Source organism: Vespa velutina, chromosome 19, assembly GCF_912470025.1.
Source record: "Vespa velutina chromosome 19, iVesVel2.1, whole genome shotgun sequence".
Taxonomy (NCBI): domain Eukaryota; kingdom Metazoa; phylum Arthropoda; class Insecta; order Hymenoptera; family Vespidae; genus Vespa; species Vespa velutina.
Window position 1 is genome coordinate 3,673,067 of NC_062206.1, and position 15,868 is coordinate 3,688,934.

Genomic DNA, 15,868 nt, shown 5'->3' on the forward strand with positions numbered 1-15,868 from the left:
TGTCTTGCTAAAAAGACAATATAATACATCTGTTTTCCACTAGTGTCGCTTCTGTCACATCCAATTTATAAATTTAATTTAAGCGCCAATTTAGAATTTGATTATAAAAATATATTGTCCCTTGATTAAATAAACAATTTTTATTATTATTAAAAATAGTCATAAAACTAGATATTTCAGTAACAAGAAAATAATTCGCTTCGATACAAATTTCTGAATAGTAACAGTTTTTATTAAGTTAATCTGTTCTCAATCTATTGTGGTGTTTACATTAACGTAAGAATTTCAATATTCACATATGGAGTTATTAGACATATATTTATAATTATGTGATAACTTTTTTTTTTTAATTAAGCACGCAAAAAATAATTTATACATTGCCATCGATTTATATGCGAATTGATAAAATCATTTTACTATTTACATAAACTTATTAATTTATTTCTTTAGGTTTTCATAAAAGTATGTTGTACTTGTTACAAAAACTTTATTATATTTTTTGGCGATCCCTTTAGTGCTTACATTGTCATATATTGTACAAAATGATAAATAAGAGTTTAATAACGTATCTTTTGTCAAAATTTCAATTAGAAAATTATAAATGATAGGTTATAAAATACTTTTGATATTACATTTAATAGTCTCTTGCTCGTTTTTGTTACAAATAATTCATATATAATACAAATTAATTCATAAATTAATGTAATTATGTATGAAAATATGTGGAATATACATAACCATCACGCACTATTATTTCATTGCAATACTTAAAGCACATTTTATATATATATATATATATATATATATATATATATATATATATATTATATGTGTGTGTGTGTGTGTGTGTGTATTTTGTAAAATATCCGACACAATTAATGTATTCTTCTATTTTATCATATATATAGGAAACATTAATATGTTTAGTTGATTGTACAATAATTATTCTATTTATTGATATTTCACATTTTCATCTAATATTTGCACGCACCGAAGGGTTAATACAAAATTTTTTACGTGCATAAATAAATATGTATTTATTTGAAACTTAGTCAATTTTGAAGAACTTGATTGAGAAAGTACTGTTTTATTTACACATGATTTTTTTCAATTGGGTGGAGGCCATTTTGATTTATAAAAAAAGTGCCTTATAAAACATTAATTTCAGTCTTAAACTTAGGAAGCATATGTATCTTCTAAGAAGTTCACTTTGACTTTAGGAATATATAAGATTGATTTGTCTACCAAACAACAGCATTGATGAATTTTCTTTTCCACGATTCTTAATTTTAATAATAATGATCTTTTAATATTTGAGCTAACAACATATATATTATCTACAAGGCATTATTAAGATCATCAATGCAAGTTGTTTTATTTTTGAAAGATGTTAAAAATATACTAGATATAACATGATTAATAATACTTCTTCTCTCTCCATAGTTTGGCGCAGATCAAAGTGATAATAATTTTACATTATAATTTATTACAATAACGTAGGCTTCCAACTTCGATTCAGAACATGAAAAATAAATGTTGCTTATTATAGTCAAAGCATGTATTTGAAAGAACTAATTATATATAAATATTTAACAATATGGTACAAATTATGTATAATTGCATTATGTTAATAGTTTACTTCGAAAAAGTACAGAATAATTAATAAGCTAATGTTTGCAACTTTTATTTGATATAATATAAGCAAAAACTAAAACTATTTTTATGTGACAAAGTTCAATCTTAACTAAAACTTTGGTGTAAGTTAAAAGGACACCTTTTAAAAATGTTGATTATCTCACGGTTGATATCTTGTTCTTCCATAGTTAATGTACAACAATGGAAAAGGAATGCAAGCAAATTTACTCTGAGAGTCTATAATTTGTTAAAAATGTTCAGACATCAATGTTATTAAATATTGCATTTGTTTGTTTATCAAGATTTTTCGTATCATGTCATGAAAGATAGACTAATATTAAATTGTGCAAACATATTCTAATTTAAATTTCTTATACTAATTTTTTTTACACAAAATCCAGTTTTTTTATCATGGAAATGCATTGTTTCTAAAACATTCCATGTATTACAATTATTACTTGAAGCTATCTCATTTTTTACTAACCACAATGGCATTACCATAGCTAATGTAAGTCTATTGAAATTTGGTTCATAACATGGCAACAAGGCTAACAAATTTAAAAACAGAGATAAAACAATCTGTGCAATTAATGTAATTTCAATATTACATACAAATAAATTGTAGATATTACTGAATAGATAATTAACATGATTAGAATAATTCAGCAATTATATGCTATTAATAATGATTCATAAGAGCATCAGAGCTGTTAATACAAGTTGATATTTGGATAGCATAAAGTGGCACATGTGTAATTCATAAACGAAAAACAATACCATAAGTAACACTAAATATTTGTATACCTATTATCATATTACATTTGTAAAACAATGTCTTTCAAAAATATGAAGAAATCTTTTTCACTAAGATATACTTGATATTGTACTAAAATTGAAAAACATTGAAAACATTCCAATCTATATATATAATAATTATTCAATATTTTTTTTCTTTTTTTTTCATTACTTTAATCATGTGTTTAGAATAATTTTAGTTCCTTCCTATTTACAGGAACATAGTTAAAGCAGGTACTCTCATTTGTAGCTGCTATAATTTTATTATATGAGAATCAGCACAAAATTCCCCTTGATTATGGTAATGCAAGAAATACTAATACAACTATTTCAAGTCAGTATTACAATACATCATACAACAAGAGATAATATGACACGTCGTGAATCATCAATTTTTAGATGTTTATATTCATCTTTCATTACCTTGACTAATTTTATCTGTTTGAATTTGGTCTATTGTTTCAGCTTGCATGCTTGTTTCATTCAATATATCATCGGTATTAGGACCAATACAAACTGGCGAAGGACTATCCACTTGTTGAAAGGAAAAACTTGGCGAATCTGCACTAGATATTGATTCAGGAGTTCCAACAGAACTAATGGTACCAGAAAGTGGACTGGATATTGTATCTAATCTGAATGTAATAAATATAAAATTAAATATATATATTAAAGTTATTAAATTTATATTATAATATGAAAAAGATATGAATGATTTATGAATATTACCTGAATGCACTTTGTGTTATAGAACCAGATGTACGTTTGGCTGGAGGATACAAATGATGATCTACACCAGTATCATCTAATTCAAACTTTCGTTTAACAGGTCCTAAGCAGCTTGGCCTTATTGGACTTAGACTACGCCTATAAAAAATTAATGATAAATTATATGGTTATATACCTTTTTAAATTTGTTAACTTTAATATATCTGGCAATTTTCTATTTATTGGATTTGTTTATTAAACTAATTTATACCTTGTAGCAAAAGCCTTTCTCGTTGGACTAGGTGACAAATTATTTTTCCAATTAACCATATGAATACCAGGAGAATAACACTGTCGTTGATTTAATCCCGATCTTGTAGGTGATGGTGATGAACACAATGGTGGACCATTCACGGATAAATTTAAACTGAGCGGATCTAATATCCTTTTTGCTATTTGTCGTTCTGCTCTATTGAGATGAGAAGGAGATTCTGAATCCTTAAATGATAAGCCTTCTGCTTCTAGGGTAAGATCTTCCCATGATTGAGATATTTGCATTGCACTGTGAATTTCCTTTTCATGCGCAGCTTCACGACCAGCAACATCTATACATTCTTCTTGCCTTAATTGGCTAACTCTTGGCGTTAAACGTGGTATACTACAAGGACTCTATAATACGCAAAACAATGAGATAAAAATATTCGAATGCCGAATTTTTATGTTATTATAGCATGTACTAAAAACTATACATTTTCAATTCTATATATATGAAATAGAGAATATCTTACACTAGTGCTGAATCGTCGTAGACGAGGTGAATTGGCAAATACATTAAATGTTGATACAGCATTTCTGAAAATAATAAAATATACAGATCACAGTTAAATAACAATCTAATATAAGTATAAAAAAGTTATTAAGAAATCTTCTCAGATTTCTTATAATCATAATATTGAGAATATAGTTTTCTTTTCATATATCGACTTTGTTAGATAAAACTCTTATATAAAAAGTAAAATAACATACAGAGATTGTTTATCGAAAATATATATAATCTTATTAAAAGAATTCAAATTTATCGGATAATTACGATGGTGTCTATTAAAATCTATTAAAATTTGAATTTGAGTGGTCCAAGAGATTTATATTTCCACTCAGTTAATGATAAAAGAAGAATGATTGAAATTGTCATTTCTGAAGATATTTCAAAGAAAATATAAAAGTATTTATTTTACAATGGGAATAAAGATAATACTAAAAAATATGTTTAAATAACGGTGTTTAAATAATAATCGATTATAGATACCTTGGTGCAGAAGTAGAGGGTGAGGTAACAGACATTGTGGCACTGATCTCATTAATCATAGGCGCACTGCTTGATCGTTTTAAACTGACTATCGGACAATCAACATCCATGATTGTCAAAAGTCTCTGTCAATTCATGTGTTTCTCCGCGAGCAATATCCACAAAAGAGGGACACATTGAAATTAGTCTTGGGTTGCGTCTTTTATCGCGATATCGTTAATAAATATAAGAGATGTTGCTGAAGTTATTATATGGACGGCACATAGATTGATTGGTAAAAAGATGAACGTATGACAAGTAACGTATAACGTAACATGTGTTTTTACAATTCCGTATGGAAAGTATGAAAAATTCTTCTTTGAAATTGTGTTTCTTATCCTTGTAATTTTGCACACTTTATATCGAGATGTTTTATAATCGGCTTAAATTCATCTTAATAAAGAAGAAAAAATATAGAATACACTAAAAGAAACACTTGTGTACGACAGATCTTTTATATCGATTGTGAAACTGAATTTTCTACTTGTTCGTCTACTACAAAGATTACTACGAACTTTTTGTCGACTCAGGGACAACGAAACAGAGTATATCCTACTCCGCACTCCGTCGACAACTGGAATGAGCGTGGCTCTTTGCTTGCAGTGATTTTTATTAGCCTGTCCAAGTCAAACACAATTGTGCTAGATAGTGCCAACTTTCTTGCCAACGGAGATATATATACAATTTCTTGAAAACCAATAATAATAGGACTTTACCTAGTCGTTGACCAATCATGAAACTTTCAGAAGAAGAATAATGGTTGAATTAAGCAGGATACATCCCCATAAATATGTTATTCAAAATGGAGTGAGAAACATTGTTCTTTACATCTCTTTCTTTTATTTTCCCTTAATCATTATTATATTATGTCATCTACAATTATATTTTGTTTAAAAATGAAGGATTTATAGGGATTAGTAGACGGGGATGTGTATTATCCGTTTAAATTATATTTCGAAGTGCTCTTTGGAAAATTCAGCATACTCGATCAAGAATATTTGAACAATAATAAAACATGTCTCTTTCGATGAATAATTTACATATATTTGATTTAAATAAAATCAATGTAATGTTTAGAGAAATACTAAATTTATAAAGAATTATCAATTTCCCGGCTCTATTAAATGCGTTAATTAGAGGTATAATTTTTGAATATTTTCTTTTATATACATAAATAACTTTTTATTAACAATAATATTTACAAATAAAAGATAAAATAATCTAAATTATATTTGATATAACCTTGTTATAACATAATAGAAACATACAAAATTATGTGGATTAACTCGAGAAATTAAATATACGTAAAAAAACTCTACTGACATGTGATAAGAAAACTTAATGGAGGTATGAGTGAAGAGCGTAAGGATCCCAACATATGTCATTATATACTTGTGCGCATGAACGATAAGACATCGGCAGAGACAAAATTATTTGATCCTAACCTATAAATCTTTAACAAAAAAGATATATATATATATAATTCGTTATTCTTAAGTTATTAATTATTACTTCGTATTACTTTACATTTATTCCAACGACATATAGCTTATGCATATTAATATACTATGATTATTTGTAATTAAACAATATTGCATTTGTTTAAACATCACATAGCTATCAATGCAGTTGGAATATAAAATAATTTTAATTTGAAATCTCATATCTTTGTTATCCAATAATTGTAAACTAAAACATATGTATTTAGATGAGTAAATAGATTTGTAGCCACTTTATACGTACAAACATTACTATCGTATAATGACACTTTGTCCTAAGATAAGTATAAAGGGATAACTTATAAATAATAGAAAAGGAAACTTGGCTGTAGATATACGTAGATATAGCAAAATTGTACTTAAATAATATGTTCATTGCTTTTAATCGTTGTAAAATGTATTCAGTCTTTAATATCGAATGAATCTTAATTCTAGTTTAACTAGTTTGTGTGGCAATTATATGTTCTGGAATTTCTGATTGCTTTTAATATAAGATAGATTGCATTACTTCATTAACGAATAAATAATCTGTATTCTTAGCTACTACTAGATGCTTTCGTTGGAAAATTATTATAACTGCAAGATGAACTTCCAACAATGTAATGGGAAACGCTGTTCTCTACACTTTTATAAGGCAGCTGTGTATACAAGGCATTAATTGGATAAGCATTATTTAGAAGATAAGCGGTGGAACTACTAGACGATCCCATAGATCTTAAATACTCTTCTCGTTTCTTTGTTGTAGCTTGTCTTTGAATTGTTGTAGTTGGAACATTTAACACCTATGATGATTAAAATATAAATAAGTATAAGAGGTATGTATTAATTATTACTTGTGTAATAGATATTAAGTAAAAGAAAACTTACTTTTGGCATGCCAGATTGAATACATTGGGCTAAAATAATATCTTCTTCTTCTTCCGAAGGACTGTAACTATCTTCTGTAGGATAAAATACGCTAGTTGAACTGTACGAAGTAGTACTATGTTCTTGCATTACCTGAAAATATAAAATAATATGTAAGCGGTAGGGACATTCTAATAATATAATAAATTTTACTTTTTCTGGTCGAAGTCTTGAAAATAAAGAGGTGGGACATTGAGTTCTTGGCTTTGATATCTTAGTTCCCTTTAATAATGGCGATGGTGAGCATCTTAATCGAGCCTACAAAAAAATATTTATATAGTGTAACTTTGATAAATTGATAGCTATATAATAAGTGGTACATTAGTAGTTATACTAGCAAGTAATTTATGTAAAAAAATATTAATAAAATACCTTTGCAGATTGTATACATTCTATTAAAATAGCTTCGTCGTCCGAATGATTTGGACTATCATCCGAAAATTCCTTTTCATTTTCCATTGATATATGGCATAAAGGTTTAATTATTACAGGATTTTTATTGTTAGAAGTCGATTCAACGGGAGATGATGAAGGTGTCCCACATATATTAAATTTTGGTGGTACGGTCTCAGGTTTTTTCACGCAAGGTATACTTTTCGTTGGAGGTGGGGTAATTTGTCTTACCTTTAAGCAAAAAATATTATGTAATTTTATTGATAACATTGAAATTATATTGGAGATATTTTCATTTATTATAGAATATACCTTTGGTATACCCGATTGAATGCATTCATCAAGAATTTTTTCATCTTCGTCAGAAAGATTATAACTTTCATCCGAAAGATCATTTCTGTGGCATTCAAGTTCTGAAGATTTAATTGGTTCAATTTTCTCTATATCTTCTGGAACACTTGGCATAGATAAGACAGAAAGATTTGATTGTGAACCAACCGGAGAAATACCTGCTGGTGTATCTTCTGTACAATAAACATGTACTGTATCTGGGACAACAACAATTTCCATTGGTGGTTTACAAATTTTAGAGACAGCCGGTGACTCTCCAGGAGAAACAGAAACACAAGCTTGTGATCTATTTAATGGTGACTTTTTGTCGCATGACATTAAGACACTTGTTGATTTAGAATGCGTAGATTTTGGAATACTTTCGGTTTTTAAGGATTGTCTGTATCTGTAGTGTATATATAGTTATTGTCGTGTATATAATGTTTGCACATGCAATTAATATTACAGAATAATTAGAATACCTATTATTTTGTATTCCCATACTAATACAAGCAGCTAGCATATCTTCATCATCTTCATCGCCATCACTTATTTGTTCTGGTTGTTTTTCAACTTCAAGAACATTTACTTTTACAAAAGATGTACTTTTATCGATATTTTGATGGATTGGTTCTGATATTTCTTTCAATTTATCTTCACTTTTGGGATAATCAGAACTTTTAACTTCATCGTCAATAGTTAAAGAACTCAGACTTGTGGTGGTAGAAAATTCTATTGGTGTTGATTCTTCTTTAAAAGTAGCAATATCATCTTCGAAAACACTACTCCTTTTTACACCATATTTTGAACACACTGAAACAAATAAATATTTAATATATTGTATTGTGATAATTATGTAGAAATAGGAAGCTTGTGTAGCTTTACTAATTAGCAAAATTGTTAGTATGTATATTAATGTTTTTGTTAAAATATATACCCTAATAGTATATTCAATATCATTGCATACATAAATGAGAATGCGATGGTTTTACTTCTTCTTCTTGCATTTTATTCATAAAATCTGTAGTTTTTATTTTTTGTATTCTGGGGCTGGGTGGTACAGTTTGGGTTGGAGAATCTGGCAATTCACTTGGCGAAACAACTCCACTTGTTCTACGGCTAAAAGAAAAATACTTCAAATAGTAAAAACAATTTAAAAATATACAACTTGTAATGTATACAAATTATGTCGTATGTACCTGAAATCACTGACAACGGAGCTACGGTCATCATGTATAGAATGCTGTTCGAAACCACTCAATGAACCAAGAGAACTACAACGTGAAAACATTAGAGGTGTTTGTTCAGCATAAAAATCTTGTCCACTGAATGTTACCATTTTTCCTGAAGATAATATCAAGGTTTAATATCGAAGAAAAAATAGATAATCTTTTAATTTTTAACACAAACTTTAAAAGACATACCTTCTTTATCGACAATACGTGAACTATTTTTACTTTCCATAGGACTATTGCTTATTGAATTAGAGATTAATTCATTCCTATTTAATTCTGTTACATTAGAATTACTTGTTTCTGGTTCTGATTTACTCATAGAATTCTCTAAACTTGCTTTTGATATTATTTCAGATACATTATTGCGTTGTGCTATTTCACTGTTAAAAGAACTGAGCGAATTAACACAGGAAGAACTACTAAATTCTTCTTCTTTATAATAACTAATTGGCTTTTCAGGAATCATATGATTCGAGCTTATACTAATAATATGCTTTTGTCTCTCTGTACTTTCTGATATTAAATGTTGTTGCTCGTGACATTCTTCTGTTCTTCTATCCTCGAAAGATATACTTTTTTTATGTCTAGCATCAAGTCCTTTCTTTTGTGTCTTTTTAGAATGATCATTATCTTTTGTATCTTCGACTCTTAAATCAGACATAGATGTTGCAGTAGAAAAATTAAAAGGTGTTTCGTAAGGTGTACCTTCTGTACAATATGTTTTAATAGTATCTTCTTGTACGCTACCGGAAAAGTATTCTGTAGTTGGTTTCTCATCTTCATCAGTGTCATTTTCTGCATATCTTAAACTATAGTCCGTTGGTTGATCAAGATCTGTTTCTGCATAATCTCCAAATAATACTGTTTCAGATTCACATTCTTTAATATCCTCATTTGCTGACTGATTTTTCTGTACATCATTTAGAAGATGATTTTGCTTTAATCTATTTCTTTCAATATATTTTTTACTGTAATCTACTGGTTGATCTCGTATATCATCGTCATAAGTTTCCGTTGCATTTTCATCCATATTACTTTAATTTAACAGTTATTTAAATACTTTTGAAAAATTATTTGAAATAATGCAAATCGATAAAGGCACAGGTATTCTCTCAAATTATGTTAAAAACAATTCTCTAACATCATTAAAATTCTATTGGTAACACCTGTTTAACGATTAATTACAAGTTCATTTACCTGTCATTAAAAGGGTGAATGCACATGCATTTACATGTGGAATGGTTGGTGCACTAATGCCGTCATGTGCGCTATCTATCGGCTAAAGCCCATATTAAAAAAGATATATTAATCCATCTTGATTTACGACAGACACAAAAATAATATAATTTATGTTTGTAATCGAGAAAATTAATGCTTCAAAGAAATATTTCTTATTACTTATCGACCTAATCTTTAACATTAGTAATATAGCAATGATATTTCAATAAAACTATTTTAATTAGATTTAATTTTAAGTTTAAACACAACTTGTTAGGAAATTAACTAATAATATAAATATTTATTTGCATAAGTTATTATGCGTATTTTATTACAAATGTTGTTTTAGAATAAAATACTATAATATATATAAATAAATAAATAAAGAAATATATATATATATATTTATATAATTTATATTATTTAAAAATAATTTACATTGAATTGTTTGCTTGTTATTTTTTTTCTTTTTTTTTTTATAGAACAAAAATTATCAGGTAAAAGAAATGAAAGAAAAAAACAATGTTAGATGAAAACAGATCACAAGCAATGACGCTTGCGCGACTCATTTGACAGTGGTTCTCCAAATATACGCAGTAAGGGATCCCGCGAAGCTCGTCATTCGTCGCGCGTCTTTCAAGCGCGTCTGTCGACGATTATTCGGATTCGCGAGTGTGTTGGTAAAGACTAAACGTGTTATGTCTTATTCGTCTTGAGACCACGTGGCTTGTTAGTTTATATGTTCCCGCGCGATTCTTTTACTCTACTCATCGGCCAATCACCGTCCTACTTCGTTTATTACAACGTACGATAAATTTTAACAAGTGCCATTATTTCATTAGTGATTTTTTCTTCTCTTTGTTTAAATTATTTAAGAATATAATTTCTTCTAAAGTTTGATCGTCTTCGTCTTTACACGATGTTACAAAGTTTTTCTAAATATAAATAATATCGAAAGTTAATGTACATTGTAGGTTAAATGTGCCAAAATAATTTTAAATAGATGTCATAATTAAAACAAAAATTTTACAAAAAAGAGAAAGAGAGAGAGAGAGAAGAGTAAAATTAATTTTGGTAAATTCACAAAATTAATACGGATAATATTTTCATTCATTTTTTGATATCGATAATTAATTACAATAGTTGTACTTTAGTAACTAGTTGATATGATTGAAGTTGTTAATGATTTGAACCAATCAACGACTTTTGTATCATTTCAATAATTTGAAATATATTGAAAGACTTTGAAAGATCGATTAGAAAATTCGTACGTTAGTTTGTTAAATTATTTCGAACAAAAACGATGTGAATAAAATTCATTTTTACAAGTGTAAGGATGGACAGCTTAGTTTATTTCCTTTAATTCTTCAATAATTTTCCAAAGTGTTTGTGTTGGTGATATGTCCAGAAGAAAGCAGGCGAAGCCACGATCCTTAAAACGTAAATATTTTTCTATCTAATATTTTTAATTCTTATTTCAATCATGTTACAATGTTTCAAATTACTTTCTTTTATAATTCATTTACGTTTAGTTTATAAAAAATAAGTGGACGTTCCAAACATTGTTTTTAACCTATAACTTACTAATATTTTCAAAGTTAATTTTGAATTTTTATATTTAAAGATATGTATTAAGGACAAACTTTTCGCGCGGATACATGTGTGTGTACATATATATATATATATATATATATATATATATATGCGTAGACAAATACATCGATCGAAAGTTTGATCAGCTTGTTAGTAAATGTTTACAAATTTACGCGACATTGATACATTGGCAGAAAAGTTAAATATCATCGTATCCTGGTATCAAGATGTCGGAATATAAAAATATAGTAAAAGTACAGTAAAACAGTAGAAAATATTCCGTAATCATATAATCATATTTCGTAGAAAACTGAAATAGCACAAGGATAGCAAGTAATCAATAGCTTTACAAGCAATAGCTTTACAAAAAGTCTATAAATTTGTTCGTTTACATTGTATAGAAACGAAAAAGAAACAAGAAATTTTTGTATTTTATTTTTTATCTAAGAAATGAAACAAAATTGCATACATACATAGAGGTACTTTATTTTGTTTCTTATATATATATATATATATATATATATATATATATATATATATATTTTTAGATTTTAAATCGACGAAAATCGAATAGACACGAATTATCGACATAATTATACGATCGATATTAATAATACGCATCATCGATAATGTTTGCATCGATCGATAAACAAGATGGCGGCCGATAGTATCGTCGACACTTTGAATCCAAATCTTAATTATGGACAATAATTTATTGTTTATTATATAGAAGAAAATAGATATATTAACAGGTACTTAAATTCAAATATTTTTATAAACTATTTCATTTCATCAAAAAAATTCTCTTTATCGATTGCAAATTGTTTTAACTTTCGACGAGGTTAGGATATCGCAAATAAACGTTTATAATAGGAAAGACACGTGAAGAAATAAGAGACGAAAAGGTAAAGAAATTACAATTTTGTTTCTAAAAAAGGATGAGGAGGAGGAGAAGGAATAAACACATCAGACAGCACATTCGTGCTCGTATAATGTCATGCGTGAGTGTCTGTGTTGGCCAGGTGTTTCGGTCAGGATGGAAGCATACGTATGTGGTGGTCGAGCGAGAGAGGATCGGGAAGAGGATAGAAAGAGCGAGAGCGAAAGAGAGAGAGAGAGAGAGAGAGAGAGAGAGAGAGAGAGAGAGAGAGAGAGAGAGAGAGAGAGAGAGAGAGAGAAAGAGAGAGATGCAGTCAGTAGTCAGCCAGGATGGAATTAGGTGGAAGCCCGCGGGAACGGTGCTTCTCCCTAGAGAATCTCCGGCCTCTGTAATCACCAGTTCTCCTATCCTATCCAATTCTGGTCGCACTCCTCTCCTCCCTCTTCCTCTTCCTCTTCTTCACCCTTTCTCTCTCTCTCTCCCTTTCTCCTCCTCTCTCTGTCTTGCTATTTCTTTCACTCTCATCTTTCCACTTTTTATCTTTATGTATGTACCTACATATGCGTACAACATATTTGATTCTTTTCTATTAGATACTATTCAAAGTTTTGTACAATTTTTCATAAATCTATAATTAAATTCATCTCTCTTTATTTTTATATTATCTTATACGCATATATAGTTTTATAAGATAATTTTTTGAATTTTATTTTTTCTAGAAATGGAAATGATGAAATTGATATAATATTAATTATATTGTTGAAGATAAATCATAAATATTATGTCTAATTTCTATGCAAAATTAATCGGTATGGTACGTATGGTCAGTAGTCTCCACCACGATTAGAATGTCACGAGAGCGCGGTTAGCCACGAAATAGCAAGCCGAACCGATATCGGTACGAACGTAGTGATATAGGGTGTCGCTAATTAATGCACGATAATGAACCTACGCGTAGCCGAAGCTGTATTAATGGATTCCAATGCCCATCATAACGTGGTCGATCCATAGATACATTCAAACCGCCTATAATTACGTTAATGGAGACCCATTTGTTTGTACGGTTCGGTTTTAAGTTACTCACCGTGCAATGACGAAATTGTTACTTTCTCGAAATTCTATTGGATTATCTATAGCTTCGTAATTTTAAATATTCGTTAAAGTCGAAGAAAAAATATGGTTTATATGTTTAATATGTTTATATTAATATGTTATCATATTATTCATATATATGTAAGCAAATTATGATCATTCATTATGTTTCTAGGCCATGATTAGAATCGTTCGCTTAAATGCATAATTATTATCATTTCGAGATAGATCAAGCCCTATGAATAAACAAAAAATCGACGAATCTTGCGAAACAAATTTATTTGTATATCTAATTTTCTTTAATAATATCTTTTCTTAGTAGAAACTGATAGTATTATGAGAAAGACAAGCAGTGGCTAGTAATAGGAATGTAAATTTCTGGCTTAAGCCCTTTAATCGTAGAGGTTCTCTAAAACCTAAGCCGCTATTAGTTTTTGCTCTGACAAGACTAATTCCTGCTAGTGGTTGCAATCATTATAATACTGCGGCACTTTGGATTAAGTTATTGGCTTCTCGTTAAATTATTATCTATGGTAATGTGCCTCTCCCTTCCTTTAATAGAGAGATATTGTCATTACGACTTCGTCTATGTTTGTTACTACGAAATCATTAGATTTATCGGTCAAAATACGTGGGTTAGTGAAATTAGAGTCCCCCTCCCTCTTTTCTCTTTCTTTTTTTCTAGAAGTACCGATGGACTCCTCGTACATACACGTGACGAAGGTAAAACGAAGCGATGTCTCGAAAGGTGCGTGGAATGCGGAACCGGTGCGTACTCTTAAGAAGAACACGAGGCATACTCGAAGAGACATTCCCGAGGAGAAGCGGTATCTCTTTGAAGAGACACCAAGCGTTGACATCCATGCGTCCATCCGTCCGTTCATTCGTTCGACGCAATTTCTCACCGTCCTATTTTCTTATATCAACCTCATAATTTCATACCATTAGCTATTCTGTAGGATAGTTTGATCGACCAGAAGCAACGTTTTCTAATTAAACTGTACGAAAGAGCGTCAAAAAGAAATCATGAAATCCTTGAAACATAGATGTTATTAAGTAAAAAAGTTGCAACGTCACTATATATCGCGTTTGAGGATCTCGAGTAGGAAACGTAGTGGAATGGAGCTTGGTAGGATAGGAAAAGAGTTTCCGCAATATCCGTGGGTCCTCGAGGCGCCGTGTCGGAGCCAGAGGGGGTTTCGACGGTGGATGTTGGTGTCTCATGGGAGTCTGAGTCCGCGTCAGACCTACCCTAGGTACGTTCCCTCGGGATTTCTCGACTTTCCTCTTCCATCCAGCAGCCCCTCGTGTACCACTGACTGCAGCAACGGCACCGATGGCTGCAGCAACGGCAGTTCTCACACACACACACACATTCACACATTCTCTCTCTTGACTGTCTGGCTTGCCTGTCACGAGTCCAAGACGTACGGCGTCTGCAGCCGGGAAGCAGAGATAGCAGTCGTCTCGGATAACCCGCAGGGCGCTCCTTTATTCACGGTATATCGATTAATGACTCGAAACCCTGCGGCTTCTCCGTTGGCGGACGATTCGGCGAGTCCTTCTTCTGTCTTTCTGCTAATTTCTCGAGACGGGAGAAGAGAGAAAATCGCATCCTTTCGTGTACCAGACCTAGTCTCTTCAGTTTTTTTTCTTTCTTCTTACTTAACGTTTCAACCAGTGCTTACATTAAAAACGATTTTTTCTCAAAATGTATTCCACATAGGAATTCGTTGATCCAACAGTTGATTCAACATTCGTTGATCTTTTTTTTGCTTCTAAACACGATCTCACGGGAAATAGTTTTGTATTTAATCTTCTATGGTACTATCTAACTTAAAAGTTATTTTGATATTTCTATTTCGTAAGTTTGATTTCATTTTGTCGTCAAAAATTTTGGTGATAATTTATTTTACATTTTATTAACATTAATGTTCTCGTTTCGAAGACTAAGCTCGTTAACGGAAAAGATAGAAGCGGTATTGTGTCGAAATGCCGATGGACGAGCGATTCTAGACAAGAGTTTAAGCCGCAATATGCAGTTATCCGTCGGCTCATACACCTTTAGATTGTCTCATAATAATATATCCGTTTAACATTACTTGCGAACCTGATTCCACTTCTAACAACGACCCGAGATTACTACTTGTATTTTGAAAAGCTTATTTCTGTCGTTCTATTTCTTTCTTCCTTCCTTCCCTTTTTCCTTCTTTTGGTTTGTTTCTTCTCGAAGCTACTC

At 30.1% G+C, this 15,868-nt stretch overlaps 3 protein-coding genes and 1 long non-coding RNA gene across 10 annotated transcripts in view; 2 read left to right on the forward strand and 2 right to left on the reverse strand.

Moving 5' to 3' along the window:
* Positions 1-172: 172 nt before the first annotated feature.
* On the reverse strand, positions 173-5,122 carry LOC124955668 (PPP2R1A-PPP2R2A-interacting phosphatase regulator 1). Its single transcript, XM_047510438.1, has 6 exons — positions 4,445-5,122; positions 3,927-3,990; positions 3,410-3,807; positions 3,160-3,297; positions 2,854-3,065; positions 173-1,508 (listed from the first exon to the last, which is right to left on the reverse strand). Exons 1-6 carry the CDS (start codon positions 4,552-4,554, stop codon positions 1,477-1,479), a joined length of 954 nt encoding a protein of 317 aa, XP_047366394.1. The 5' UTR covers positions 4,555-5,122; the 3' UTR covers positions 173-1,476.
* On the forward strand, positions 4,544-10,194 carry LOC124955673. Of its 3 annotated transcripts, none has more exons than XR_007102932.1 (6): positions 4,544-5,622; positions 5,744-5,845; positions 6,523-6,797; positions 6,909-7,127; positions 7,269-7,475; positions 7,587-10,194. It is a non-coding gene; the product is annotated as an uncharacterized LOC124955673 (long non-coding RNA). The 3 variants fall into 3 exon arrangements; XR_007102931.1 differs by having other exon boundaries at positions 7,269-7,493; positions 7,587-10,193; XR_007102933.1 differs by lacking the exon at positions 5,744-5,845 and having other exon boundaries at positions 4,546-5,622; positions 7,269-7,493; positions 7,587-10,193.
* LOC124955660 (adenomatous polyposis coli protein-like) lies at positions 5,384-10,091 on the reverse strand. 2 transcript variants are annotated; one of them, XM_047510422.1, is made up of 9 exons: positions 9,036-10,091; positions 8,811-8,955; positions 8,579-8,730; positions 8,094-8,424; positions 7,594-8,017; positions 7,261-7,512; positions 7,042-7,146; positions 6,850-6,981; positions 5,387-6,764 (listed from the first exon to the last, which is right to left on the reverse strand). In XM_047510422.1, the coding sequence occupies exons 1-9, from the start codon at positions 9,874-9,876 to the stop codon at positions 6,519-6,521; spliced, it is 2,628 nt and encodes an 875-aa protein (XP_047366378.1). In that variant the 5' UTR covers positions 9,877-10,091; the 3' UTR covers positions 5,387-6,518. The 2 variants fall into 2 exon arrangements, with proteins under 2 accessions (XP_047366376.1, XP_047366378.1); XM_047510420.1 differs by having other exon boundaries at positions 5,384-6,764; positions 6,850-7,146.
* Positions 10,195-11,112: 918 nt separating the features above from the next.
* The window catches only part of LOC124955656 (zinc finger protein 423 homolog), a 52,261-nt gene continuing 47,505 nt past the window's right edge, over positions 11,113-15,868 (forward strand). The window contains exons 1-2 of one of the 4 annotated variants that reach the window (XM_047510402.1): positions 12,374-12,409; positions 14,315-14,397. Coding sequence is in view for 2 of the 4 variants with exons in the window: in XM_047510398.1 (XP_047366354.1) it covers positions 14,160-14,397 (238 nt within the window). In the remaining 2 variants the exon portion in view is untranslated. Of the gene's footprint in view, positions 11,505-12,310; positions 12,410-14,123; positions 14,398-15,868 lie in introns of those variants that run through there. The other 3 variants (XM_047510399.1, XM_047510401.1, XM_047510398.1) reach the window with 3 other exon arrangements.

Bases quoted from the DNA above. Each gene is read 5' to 3' on its own strand.
- LOC124955668 (XM_047510438.1), bottom strand. From the start codon at position 4,554: ATGGATGTTGATTGTCCGATAGTCAGTTTAAAACGATCAAGCAGTGCG. The intron at 3,991-4,444 runs GTATCTATAATC...TATTATTTTCAG, and splicing joins CCCTCTACTTCTGCACCAAG to AAATGCTGTATCAACATTTA. The intron at 1,509-2,853 runs GTAATGAAAGAT...TCTGAATCGAAG, and splicing joins AACAGATAAAATTAGTCAAG to TTGGAAGCCTACGTTATTGT.
- LOC124955660 (XM_047510420.1), bottom strand. From the start codon at position 9,876: ATGGATGAAAATGCAACGGAAACTTATGACGATGATATACGAGATCAA. The intron at 8,731-8,810 runs GTACATACGACA...TTTTTCTTTTAG, and splicing joins TCCGTTGTCAGTGATTTCAG to CCGTAGAACAAGTGGAGTTG. The intron at 6,765-6,849 runs GTAAGTTTTCTT...TAATCATCATAG, and splicing joins TTCAATCTGGCATGCCAAAA to GTGTTAAATGTTCCAACTAC.